General features: G+C 36.4%; 1 protein-coding gene across 1 annotated transcript; it reads left to right on the forward strand.

The window, feature by feature from the left end:
- The first annotated feature begins 3180 nt into the window (after positions 1-3180).
- LOC131060904 (copalyl diphosphate synthase 1) lies at positions 3181-7877 on the forward strand. The gene is made up of 14 exons (XM_057994342.2): positions 3181-3515; positions 3811-3914; positions 4088-4418; positions 4637-4817; positions 4906-5123; positions 5213-5333; positions 5419-5528; positions 5782-5996; positions 6073-6185; positions 6315-6413; positions 6508-6723; positions 6958-7096; positions 7235-7480; positions 7563-7877. The coding sequence occupies exons 1-14, from the start codon at positions 3377-3379 to the stop codon at positions 7848-7850; spliced, it is 2520 nt and encodes an 839-aa protein (XP_057850325.2). The 5' UTR covers positions 3181-3376; the 3' UTR covers positions 7851-7877.
- Positions 7878-13636: the final 5759 nt, after the last annotated feature.

Below are 13636 nucleotides of genomic sequence, written 5' to 3' on the forward strand. Positions count from 1 at the left end.
CATATGACCCATAACGACATCATATGGTGTCCTAAGGGGTCATAGGATGCCATATGACCCCTCAGGATACCATACGATCCATAACACCACCATATGGTGCCCAAAAGGGTCATATGGTGTTCTATGACGCCTTAGAACACTATTTGGCATCATTATAGGTCCTGTGGTATTCTAAGGGATCATATAGTGTCCTATGACCCCTTAGATGTTGTTAGGGGTCATATTGTGTTCTAAGAGTCATATGGTGTCCAATGACCCATTGGACACCATATGGTATCGTTATGTGTCTTATGGTGTCATATGACCCCTAGGACACCTTATGACCACTTAAGACACCATATGGTGTCATTAGGGATCATATGGTGTCCTAAGGGGTCATATGGTCTCCTACAACCCCTTAGGACACTATTTGACCCCTTAAGACTCCATATGGTGTCGTTATCGGTCGTATGGTGTCCTAAGAGGTCATATAGTGTTTTATGGGTCGTATGGTGTGCTAAGGGGTCATATGGTGTCTTATGACCCCTTAGGACTCCTTATGACCTCTTATGTGTCGTTATGGGTCATATGGTGTCCTATGACCCCTTAGGACACATGCATGGATCCCTAGGATACCATATGACCCCTGAGAATACCTTTTGACCCTAAAGAGGGAGAGAGGGGGAGGAGAGGGAGGCAATGGGAGAGAGATACACCTAGGAGACGAGGAGACTGAGATAGAGACTGAGAGGGAGAGACAAGAGATAAATGAGAGAGAGAGAGAGAGAGAGAGAGAGAGAGAGAGAGAGAGAGAGAGAGAGAGAGAGAGATCTAAGAGGTGGATAGAGAGATTGGGAGAGAAAGAGAGACCTAAGAGGTGAAGGGAGGAAAGGTGAGAGAGAGAGAAAGAGAGGGTGAGAGATAGAGAGAGTCTGAGTGAGAGGGAGGAAGGGGTGGAAGGATATTACAAGAGACTAGAGAGAGAGAGGTGTGAAGAGAGGGAGAGAGGGAGAGAATGAGAAAGAGAGGTAATGAGAAAGGGAGAGAGGGAGGGAGAGGGGAGAGGGAGAGAATGAGAGAGACACCCCTGAGAGAAGGAGAGAGTGAGATAGAGAGAACGAGGATGAGAGGGAGAGACTTCACAGAGAGAGAGAGAGAGAGAGAGAGAGAGAGAGAGAGAGAGAGAGAGAGAGAGAGAGAGAGAGAGATGTGATAGAGAGGAGAGAGACTTGATAGAAAGAGAAATGGAGCGAGAGGGGGAGAGATAAAGAGAGTTAGAGGGAAAGAAATACTTGACAAAGGAAGAGAAAGGGAGGGGGAGGGAGAGGGAGAGAATGAGAGAGAGAGGCACTTAAGAGATGGGGAGAGAGTGAGATATACAAATATTTGAGAGAGGGGGAGAAAGAGAGGGGTATATGAAAGAGAGAAAGAGGGTGAGGGAGATGAGAAAGAGACAGAGAGATACCCAAGAGAGGGAAGAAAGTAGAGAGGGAGATGCCTAAGAGACAAAGAGGTAGGGGTTAAGGAAGAGAGAGGGGGAATGTAGGGAAGAGATGAGAGACATAATGCTTATATGAGCATGCTGATTACTGAAATTTGACTAAGTCTGAAATTTATAAGAATACTCAAAAAACTAGAATCTGCATTATAACTCTTAGAGATCTGGAACCACTCTCAAACATCTTGACAATATATACATAAAATATAACTTAAAGTATAAGAAAGATAAAAGACAAAGAGAAATGTCACTTATACTCTAAATTGTCCATCGTCTGCCCTATCCTTAATTTGCAGAAATAGATCACACCGATGGCCGTTGAATCAATAACTGTGTTTCTCCAGGAATATATGAAGTCGCCCCAGAAGTTTGTGAACTTGTTTACTGATTGCTTGAAAGATTAAGTACAGACTGGTCTGTTATGCTCAGCCAAATACTCACGACTTTGTCAAAAGCGAGTCCTTAAGAAGAACAAATGTGGACTTGTATTCCCTCAGGTATTGAAAGCTGAAGCAATCGCGCATGCTCAAGCAAGGGCACAAATTAGGGTTTTACCGTCGCGCGAAATTGTTTATAAATAAGGTTTAACAATCACGCGCCTCTGAATGACTGGTTCGCTGATTGATTTTGGTTGATGATTGTCCCGAGCCTTGTGTCTTCCTTGCCCCTCGCTCCTTGCTCCTAATCCCTGTAGCAGCCTGGATTGAAGCAGTTTAACATTTCCCACGGCCGTAAAATTTGAAATTTTTATAAATCACAGCTCACAAAAGACATCTCCAAGTGTTCTCTCGCCTGAGCAAATAAATGAGGAAATCTTCAAAATTAAACCGTTCCAAGATCCTCCTATAAGACACGAACTCAAGTTTTTTATTATATTATATTTTTAAGATAACCATTTTATTATTTTAAAAAAAAAATTTAAATTATATGAATACATATCAAATACTTCTCTCATTTAATTAATCAATATTTAAAATCAAGGCAAATACATAATTAAAAACTATAAATTTTATTACTTCATAGTGAATGCTTCAATACAAATGAAAGTTTACAAGAATGATCTGATCTGTATAGTTAACTTTCATTTGTCAAGTAAACCAATATGAATGATAAATGCCCAATAGTGAATGCCTATTTATTAATTAATTTCCCTTTTTTCTTTCACTTACATGCCTATTGCGATTCTGATTATGAGTTCAAAAAACTGTACTGTAAGACACGAGCAATAGCGACTCCCCACCAAATTTACAACAAAACTGTACTGTCTGTATATCGATGTCAGCGAAACTTTCCACCTGCTAACATTTTAGTTCAAAAAACTCACAAATGGACAGCAAAAATGGCACTATCTGTCTCCACTAAATCAGGCTACTGAAAAGTTGCGTTACTTTTAAATGCTTTGTTTAACCTTGCAATGGACAGCTGGAAATAAAAGATTGGGACGTGACTTAAAATTTCTGAGAAACGGGTTTGTTTCTGATAAGTATGGATTTCTGTTGCGAGTAATTCATACGATTGAAAGAATCTAAAGATAGTTGGAAAAGATTTGTACTGCAGTCTACCTCGCCACTAAGCTAAGTAGATTGTATACAGTGAGCAAGGCATCTATATACCATTTTGTCTCTTTCTTTCCTTCCATTCTATAAGAAGCAGAGAATATCTTAGTAGCTAAGACAAATCAATTGAGAGTTTTATTAGGTTACATATATCTGATTACACAGAACATTACACAGTACTGCAGTCTACCTCGCCACTAAACTAAGTAGACTGTATACAATGAGCAAGGCATCTATATACCATTTTGTCTCTTTCTTTCCTTCCTCTCTATAAGAAGCAGAGAATATCTCAGCAGCTAAGACAAAACAATTGAGAGTTTTATAGATTGAGATCACCCTTCCCATGCCCATGGCAGCGCTTAGCTTTTCTGTCATGTCCACTTATGCAATTCCAAGGCTGCCATCTTCATATCCTCCTCCTCTCACAATTTCTCAAAGGCGGTCCAGAGATGCAAAACACCATCTTTTGATGAGCTCTCCAGGTTAAATTAAGCCACTTTCTTCTTTAGATAAATTTCAAAGTTCATCTGCTTGTTTCAATTTTTGTCTATAGTCAATAGAAAAGTTGCTACCATTAGTGAGCTTTAATAGGCTAACAATGAACGATGTGGTAATCTTTTTGGGATTAAAACAGTTTTTGTTCCGAGTCATAATAGAATTTACAATTTGGAAGGGTAGGATTAGTGGACAATCTGCAATTTTATGCTTATTCTTATATTTCTTTTATGAACAATCCTTACTGACTTTTAACTGATTTGTTATAATAATTTTTAATAGGGGCTTCTAATTTCAAGTTCATCAATGAAAGGAACGGATTCAATGGAAGAACATATCAGAAAGTGAAACGTACAAGTGGATATCTTCTTGAAAATGCCTCAAATGTATTCAACTTTATTGTCTCATGTTTTCTTTATAATTTTGTTTACTAACGTTTCAAAGAATACAATCTAATTTTGTATTAGAAAATATAACTCTACTAACAATAACCTTAACATTTATCAAGGATATCATGTCCATACTAGATTTGATAATCATTTATTTCATTATATGACAGGTTGCCCAAGAGAACATAGTGGAAAACTCATTTGCTTCGATGTGCATTGATGATGATATTGCAACGATAAGATTGTTGTTCTCAGATATTAAGAGAAGACACACATCTCTTTCTGCTTATGATACAGCTTGGGTAGCCATGGTCCCTTCATTAGATAACTCAAAATTACCACAATTTCCCCAGTGTCTTTCATGGATAATGGAGAATCAACTTTGGGATGGATCTTGGGGATTATTAGACTTGCCTTATATTAAGGACCGCCTCTCTCACACTTTGGCATGCCTTATAGCACTTAGAACATGGAATGTTGGCTCTGAAAACGTGGAAATGGGTAAGACCTCTTTCTCCTTAATCAACTTTGATCTATACCAAATTTATTTTTAAAGTAGTTACATAATTTTTTTCAAACTAAAAAATTTAATAATATTATTATTACCCACATTGTTTCTAATTTTTATAGTTTATCATTTCCACTGAAAAATTTCTCCAAGTAAAACTAATGTACTTAATGCTCTAAGACTTTTATGTCAATTCCGGATTCTTCCACAGGCTTGAGATTCATAAAAAAAAATATTGCAAAGATAGCTAGTGAGGACAAATATAATCCCCTAGGCTTTGATCTGATCTTCACTGCCATGTTAGAGGATGCAAGAGGCTTGTGTTTGGAACTCCCTTATGATTCACTTCCTATAAAGATGATGTTCACTAAGCGAGAAAAAATCCTTAAAAGGTAATTTTGTAATCACTTTGAATTTTTCCAACACTTTTCTGCCTTATTTTTGTTGCTTTCCTATAATTACTTATATTATTTTTTGCAGCATTGGAATTAACCATATGAATGAGTATGATCCATCCCTCATTTTCATAGTTGAGGGTATTCGGAAGATAGTTGATTGGAACAAAGTTTTGAGACATGAGAACAAGGATGGATCGCTCTTCCATTCTCCCTCTGCAACTGCTTGTGCTCTAATGTACACTAGAAAATCTAGCTGCCTAAAGTATTTGAATTCAATGCTAGAAGATTTGAAAAATGGAGGTTGGTCTTTAAATGTTCATTTATATGGTTTGATGAGTTTTTTTGTCATGTTCATGTAAATGTGACATGCACTTTTTTTGTTGGTGCAGTGCCTAGTGTTTATCCTATAAATTTGGTTCCTGGTCTCTCAATGGTAGATAGTTTGGAAAGCTTAGGTATAGGAAGACATTTCAAACATGAGATAAAACAGGTTCTAGATGATGTCTATAGGTAATTTTCTTTTTCTTATGATTAATTGTTGTACTTTCTATGCTTAGTTTTTATATTGTCTAATATAAATATTCTCCCTGGATAGATTATGGACAGAGAATGAAATAATTCAAGGAATATCATCAGCATCAGACATAATTAACCTGTCCACCAGTTTCAGGATCCTACGATGGAATGGATATGATGTGTCTCCAGGTCTTTTGAGCAAACAATGCCCTATTTTCCTTAAACTTGGCTTTTGAATCTCACATAATATTTTCTCTATTAAGAATGCATACCAGTTATAGATTATGAAAGATATTTAATTTTGGGCATGGTAGTCTCTAACTCAAACATTGATCATGTACAAGAGTTATGTATACACTTAAAATATATTTCATGTGATTTGTGTCTTTTAGTTTCATTACATTTTCAATTCCTACTAATGATATCAAAAACAACCATGTAGATGTGTTTCTACGTTGCTTGAGGGATAGTGACTTCTTACTATCTCTAGAAAATAGTGGCCAAGCTACTACTGCATTCTTGAATTTGTATAGAGCATCTCAGTTGATGTTCCCAGGTGAAACAATTCTTGAAGAAGCAAAATCCTTCTCCCAAAACTATCTTGAAAAAATCATGATGGATGAACAAAATATAGCCCTCAAAGACCTTGAAAAAGAGGTAATCAATATATTCATTAGGCTGCAAAGGACTAGTGTTGGAATTTATTTGTGTGATTTAGCTTTGTTCCTTACAGGTTAAGCATGCATTGGATGTCCCTTGGATAGCTAGTGTGGAGAGAATAGAACATCGCAAATACATGAAAACATTTCCTTTTGATCATGTTTGGATTGGAAAGACAAGTTATAGGTACCTTTTGACTGGATCCCCATATCTTCTTTATAAACCCTTCATTTTTACTAAGTTTAAAATTTATATGCTTCTAGATGACCTCCTTTAATAGTATTTACTATATTGGAACTTCAAATTGGATTGCAGGATCCCCTTTATAGGCAAGGATTTCCTTTTAACTTTAGCTACAAAAGACTACAATATCTGCCAAGCAGCTCAACAAAAGGACTTACAGGAGTTGGAAAAGTAAGTAGGCAGTTTTTAGAAATTACAAGAAGAAGAATTTATCATTGTTAACTCATAGTTTGATAAGAGTTTTTGTTGTTGTCTACACTAATAGATGGAGTGCAGACTTGAAACTTGGTGACCTACACTTTGCTCGACAAAAGCTTATAGCTTGCTATTTGTCTGCCGCCTCAACACTTTTTAGCCTTGAAATGTCTACTCCCCGCATTGTGTGGACTAAGAATGCAATTCTCATTACAGTAATGGATGACTTTTTTGATGTGGAGGGTTCCACTGAAGAGATTCAGTGCTTTGTTGAAGCTATTAGGAGGTACTTGTATCATAAATATCTAAAATTATTGACTTATATGGCTATCATAATGTTTTCAATGGTTAAAATTAATTCATTGTGAATTCCATTGGAGAGAAATTTTAGGTATTGGACTAGTTAAAGCTATGTTCTTATGTAGGTCTTAGATTCCTTTAATCAATTAATCTATCTAACTATATACAATATACATACATAGAGAAGAGTCACTAAGTACTCCTTTCAAATATCTTGCAGGTGGGATCCAAGAGGTGTATGTAATTCTTCAGACAATGTGAAAACTTTATTCTCTGCAATTTATAACACTGTCAATGATATTGCTCAAGATGCTTGGGGTTTCCAAGATCGGGACATAAGCACTCATTTGAGAGAAATTGTGGGTTCATCTCCCTTGAATGTAACTTATTTGTATAGATCATTTATACTATAGCAAACACAAAACCTTATTTCAAGAAGCTTTGAAGATAACATCATTAGAGTAACTATGAAAAATTTCTTGTGCTTATGTTTATAGTGGTATAGATTGGCAATCTCAATGATGAAGGAGGCTGGATGGATCAAAACTGGATATATACCATCGATGCAGGAATACATAAAAAATGGAGAAATAACAATTGCCTTGGAACCAATTCTTTTTACATCACTTTATTTTGTATGTCCTAAACTCTCAGAGAAAACCATCCACCATCCTGAGTACAACAATCTCATGCAACTTGTCAATACTTGTGGGCGCCTTTTGAATGACATTCAGAGCTATGAGGTATTGAATACTTTCTTATTAGCCAAGTCACTCCTTTGCAATACTTTCAATGAAGAACTAAATTCTTCATATGTTTTTTCAGAGGGAGATCAAGCAAGGAAAGCTCAACTCCTTGTCATTGTTCATGAAAGAATATCCAACAACATCTATTAAGGATGCTACTAAGTGGATTAGGCTATCTGTTTCTGAAAGCACACAACAATTACTCAAAAACTTGCTGCAACCAAGTGTTCTCCCTCGTGATTGTAAGCAATTATATTGGAATTTGGTCAGAATTATCCAAATGTTTTGCCTCAACACTGACGAATTCACATCTCCTATTGTGATGCTTGAACATATAAAGGCAGTTCTTTTTGATCCTGTAATATAAATTCTACACAAGTGTGTCAAGATAATATCAATTGGCTCTATCTAGAAATTATAATCTCTAAGTTAAAATTCTATAATTTGTGCACAATTCTACTTCATTTTGATATTCACAACATTCCCTTAACATAACTTAGATCGTGGTGGTAGGAACACATTACAAGTTCCTTTTCTCTAGTAGTGTAATAGATTTATCGGAAGTGATAATTAAGTTATGACTCGGTGAATTGTCTAGCCAACATCCATTAGCACTGAGCATTTTCCTATAAACACTTCACATAGCTATCATTGGTTATTATGATGGTATTAGATAGTAGTGAATGTACTTTAATGCAAAGCCATTGTTGATTTAATTTCTATAATGTAAATAGTGGGCTAAGAGATTATTGTTGTGAAATTGAAGAGATTATTGTTGTGAATGGATGATTCAATGAGAAAATTTTGTCTATTTGATCATTTCTTTAGTGCTTACTTTTATAAAACTTAGTAAATTATCTAATTATTATTTTATTTTCTTTATAGTTCTATTGTTCTCCCTAAAATTCTATGGGCAGTCGGGGGCTTATTAATTGATTGCTCCCCTATAATTCTATGGGCCCCTACAATGGCTTATGGGGCTAGATTCTATACGACTATGGGGAAGCAAGGTGGGCGGCATAGTCGCCCACCCCCCTAGAATTCTATGGACTCTATTGGTAGGGGTAGGGATAGAGAATAGTACCACCCCCCGCTACCAACAACATTAGAGGCATGTTGTGTATATAATCGGTTTCACGCTTTTGCTTTATACCTCTTAATTCATTCATCCATTCATGAATCGATATTTGAAAGCCTTTGCAAACTATTGAGAAGAGTAATTCTAGCCTCCCAACTACTCCTCCTATATATTATGGTGGGCAAAATTATATATCACATATGCTATTGATATATGATTTTCAAGAAGCCCTTAAGCACTATTAGATATATTTTTATTCCAACAAAATTATCATGTACACATAATGGTCAAGTAAGATGAAACTACAAAAGATGTATTACAATCAAAAGATAAAACAACAAAGTAAATAAAGAGGTTTCTATTAATATATTAGCAGACCGCCTATTATTATGCTAGAATATTTGAGGATGTCTTAATTGACAATATAATTTAAAAAAAAAAGGATTATAAAACTAGTTATAAAGAAAATGTTAGTGAAGCTTTCAAGCATCAGTATGGGCAAAAAACTTAGCTTGAAAGACCCCTAATTGAATAGTGTATTTCTAGATCTTCATATATAAAATTATCCATGAACATAATGTTTAGATAACTAGTTGAGATCCTAAGATTTTGGGCACCCAAGGTTGTTATTTTTTAGGTCCTTGTGGAATTTTGAAGGGGTTGCAAATCTTAGTTTTAGAGTAAACTTATGTAATTTCAATTTGAGAATTCTACTAAACATAATTGTGAATTTGCAAAAATTGAAATTAATCAAAGCATCATGATTTTAATTTATTTAGTGTTACAATCTTAGTGATGATTCATTTCATTTTATACATCTAAATTTCGGGTGAGATCTATAATTAAATTATTCTTTTTATAGAGTTCTATATTTGATCTACATAGGAAATATGATGATTTAATGGCCCATTGAACTTGAAGTATCTTGTGCCTCATTATTCCTAAATGATTGCAACAATATCTTGTATGGATGTATGAAATACTAATTGTTGCACTATTAGTTTTTGGGATCTTATCCAACAATTCAAATTTGAAAATAGGGGGATTCTTTAGTATGCCACAAATGCACGTGATATAACCCAGGTTCACTAAGTGAAGCCCCTGTGGTTTGGAACTCCCTTATGATTCACCTCCTATAAAAATATTCATTAAGAAAGAAAAAATCCAAGATAATTTTTCAATTAGTTTGAATTTTAAATTTATTTTTTTTAAATTTTAGTAATGGAATAAACCATAAGAATGAGTATGACCCATCCCTCATTTTCATAGTTGAGGGTATTCAAAGAATAGTTGATTGGAATAAAGTTTTGAGATATTAGAATAAGGACTGATCACTCTTCCATTCTCCCTCTACAACTGCTTGTGCACACTAGAAAATCTAGCTGCCTTTAATATTTAAATTCAATGCTTGAAAATCTGGAGAATGGAGGTTGGTCTTTAAATGCTCATTTATACGTTTTGATGTGATTGTTGTCATGTTCATGGAAATGTAACATAAATTTCTTTTTGTTGGTGCAATGCCTAGAGCTTATCCTATAAATTTGGTTCTTGGTCTCTCAATGGTAAATATTTTGGAAAGCTTAGGTATAGCAATACATTTCAAACATGAGATAAAATAGGTTCTAGATGATGTCTATAGGTAATTGAGAAATATTTTTCTTATGATTGGATTTTGTACTTCAATGCTTGGTTTCATATTGTCTGAAATAAATATTCTCATTGCAAGTTTTGGTTTTGATACATCTAAGATACTTGAAAATATTTGGTTTTGATGATGTTTGGATTGGAAAGACATCTTACAACCTTTTGATTGGATCTTCTGATCCGAATTCAATGATGAATTTGTGACTGATGCCCTCCTAAATGGCACAAGGTTAGTCTAAGATCAAAGAACACAAAAACACACAAAACATTAGTGTTAGTCAATCGAAAACTAATCTAAAAAGGCATACCAAAAGAGAGACTACAAGCATGCAAGCATATTTAACTATCAAAGCAAACATGATGAGGCATCTCCAAATACCTCCTAACATACTCCTAGTTCCTTCTCCCTTGTTCCTCTCCTCTCCAAGTTCCAAAATAGTGTAGCTCCCAGCAGCTTTTTGCACTATGAATGCTTATGAAGGATTGAGATTATAATATAGCTCTAAAATGTGAAATAAAAAGCTAATACTAATGCTAAAATGATGTATTTTAACCAAAAAGACAAGATTTAGTTATGCTATGCTAAATGCTCTCTAAAATGTCTATAGTCTAAATGCTTACAAGTTTTCAGGATCTGGATTATGAAGGAATGGGCTCTATTTATAGGAAAAATGGCGTAATGGATGGCCAGGATTGAATGGTTTAATCAAGGGTCAAGCTTGAAAGTTGGGAATCCATGTGCACAATTGACACCAATGAAATGATGACAAATGTCAACATAGGGTTGGGTTGAAAGAAGAGGTTGGAGGCATTAAATGCCTGAGAAGACCTCATGGTTATCTAGAAGGTAAGGGTCAAGCCTAAATTAAGATTACCCATTGAATTAAGAGTTAATCCAAGGATAAACCTTTGTGCAAATGATTAAGAAATAATCATGGTCAAAGCATTAAAGGCTTGATGAGACCCTTGGGTTGGGTAGAGGTTGAGTCAAAACAAATGTTTTAACCATGTGGAAGGGTTTGGGTTAACCATTAATGGTTATTGAAGACTTTGGGGGATTAAGTGGTTGAAAGTTGGAAGCCTTTAATGGCTATCAAAGACTTTGAAGCTTTTAGTGGTTGAAGGTTGAAAGCCTTTAATGGTTATCAAAGACTTTTAGACTTTGAGAAGTGACTCCATTTTGCTTAGGAATGTGACAATAATTAGGGGATGGATTAGGCTAATTAGGAAGGGGTTAGAAGAATCTAGAAGGGGATTAGATTTTGCAAGTGGATTTGGTGGGTGAGGGAAAATAGGATTTTATTTAAAATAAAAATTCATTTATTTTAATAAATGTGTGCAAGTTGCATTTGTAGGAAAATGCAAGTGGGGGAGGAGATAATGATTTAAATAAATGTTTTATTTAATTTATTTAAAAGAGGAAAAGGGGATTTAATTAAATAAATTGATTTTATTTATTCAATTAATTGGAATTTGATTTTAATGAATTAATTAAAATAAATTGAATAATTTATTTAATTAATAGAAAAATGTTTGGGGATGAATTAATTAAATATTAATTTAATTAATTGATGGCTAGTGGATTTTTAATCAAATAAATACGAAATATTCATTTAATTAAAATGGACAGATTTGTGTGACTACATTTGCCCCTCTTTGAGACGGTGCAGTTTGTCGCATCGATTCAAAGAAAAAAAAATAGGTGTGAAGAAATGCCCCATAGAATGTAAATTTAATGGGTGGTATGCCCCCTCGAGAGATGGGCCGAAAAATTTCAAAAAAATCGGGCGATCTCTCGAAAAAGAATGAAAATTGGCAAGGTGGTAGAAGAGGAGAAGTTAGGCATACAGGTGAAAAATAGAAGAAAACGGGGGAAACATGGAGAAATGGGGGGCTCGGGAAGTTCACGGGGACCATGGTGACGGCGGGGGGAAGTTACGGTGACGGCGGGGGGTATAAATGGGGTGAAAGGGGTGAAAATAGGATCATTTGTGACCGCGACCAGTTGAAAACGAGAGCTCTGACAGTGACATTTGGAGGAGCAAGGAGGAGCTACTATGCCGATTCTGATCACCGAGCACAGATTCGAGCGAGTCCGCCGGTTCCAGCACCCAGCCAACTACGGACCAGTGGTATGCAAATTCGAAAACTGACTTTTTATGCATTTTTGATAGGTTTTTAGCTGAGTCAAAGTCAAGTCGGAGCAAGAGCGCTGGAACGATGGTTTTAGCGCTTTTGCTCCATGAATTAGCGCTATTGTGCCGCAATAGCGCTATTGTGGTCTGGTTTGAGCGCGTTTGTATTCATTAGCGCTAATGTAGGCAAGGTTTAGCGCACTTGACAAAGTAGCGCTATGGTAGGGTTAATTGAGCGCTATTGATGTGTAATAGCGCTATTGCATAGTGGATTTAGCGCTTTTGTTTTTGTAGCGCTTTTGTAGAGATTTTTGAGCGCTTTTGATAGGGTTGTAGCGCTATTGTAGAAAACTAGTGCTTTTGTAGATAAAATAGCGCTTTTGCCTTAGGATAATGAGATCCCCCAGTTTTGGAAAAAATAAATCTCCGGATGCGTAATGATTGATGGATGGCGAGGTGAAGTGGGAGTTGTTTTGAACCATAACAGCCCGATGAGACTTAGGTTATTTGTTAGGATAAATGCCTGTTTGAAGTCTAGGCGACCATGATTGCTTACCTGTTGAGACCCAAAGATACTTGATCAAAGTATCTGATGATAGTCTAGGTTTAAACTTAAGAAAGTTTGATAACAAAACAACTGATGGTGATTTTGATGAATGTCAATGTGCAGGAGGACCTACGCGTGTTGCAGTTATGCGAGCGCCATCCTGCGACATAGGGGTTGCGGGATCGGTTGACGCAAATAGAGATTGACTGTATAGCAGCGACTAGGTTGTACGAGGTGATGCACATGCCCATGATTCGGATGAATCATGGCCTGATTACAGCCTTGGCAGAGCGATGGCATAGTGAGACGTGCACGTTCCATCTAGCGCAGGGAGAGATGACAGTGACCTTGGAGGACATGTGGCGTATCCTGCGGATTCCAATTCGGAGGGAGCTAATGACATATGATAGATCCTGGGGGATGGTGTCTTGTCAGAGGATATTTGATGAGGATGTATACATTGATGATGGCTCGATCGCATGGGAGGATATAGCGGCACTATATGAGCCCCTTCCAGCAGTGTTGTCAGGGATCGTGGGAGGACTTCTGTGCCCAGACAGGCGGTCACATGGATTGGCGGTGGGATGGGGATAGGTTATAGAGATGATGATGACTGAGGGGACCCGATTTGCTTGGGGGCCGTGTGTGTTAGCGCACATGTATCAGGAGCTACATGAGGTAGTGTACCGAGGGAGGGGTTCTCTTGCAGTGAGCATGACGCTGTTACATGTGTGGGCATGGGAGCACCT

This window comes from Cryptomeria japonica, chromosome 5 (genome assembly GCF_030272615.1).
Source record: "Cryptomeria japonica chromosome 5, Sugi_1.0, whole genome shotgun sequence".
NCBI lineage: Eukaryota > Viridiplantae > Streptophyta > Pinopsida > Cupressales > Cupressaceae > Cryptomeria > Cryptomeria japonica.

Excerpts from the sequence above, each read along its gene's own strand:
- LOC131060904 (XM_057994342.2), top strand. The coding sequence starts at position 3,377 with ATGCCCATGGCAGCGCTTAGCTTTTCTGTCATGTCCACTTATGCAATT. Across the intron at positions 5,334-5,418 it reads GTTCTAGATGATGTCTATAG|ATTATGGACAGAGAATGAAA; the intron begins GTAATTTTCTTT and ends CTCCCTGGATAG. Across the intron at positions 7,097-7,234 it reads GCACTCATTTGAGAGAAATT|TGGTATAGATTGGCAATCTC; the intron begins GTGGGTTCATCT and ends TTATGTTTATAG.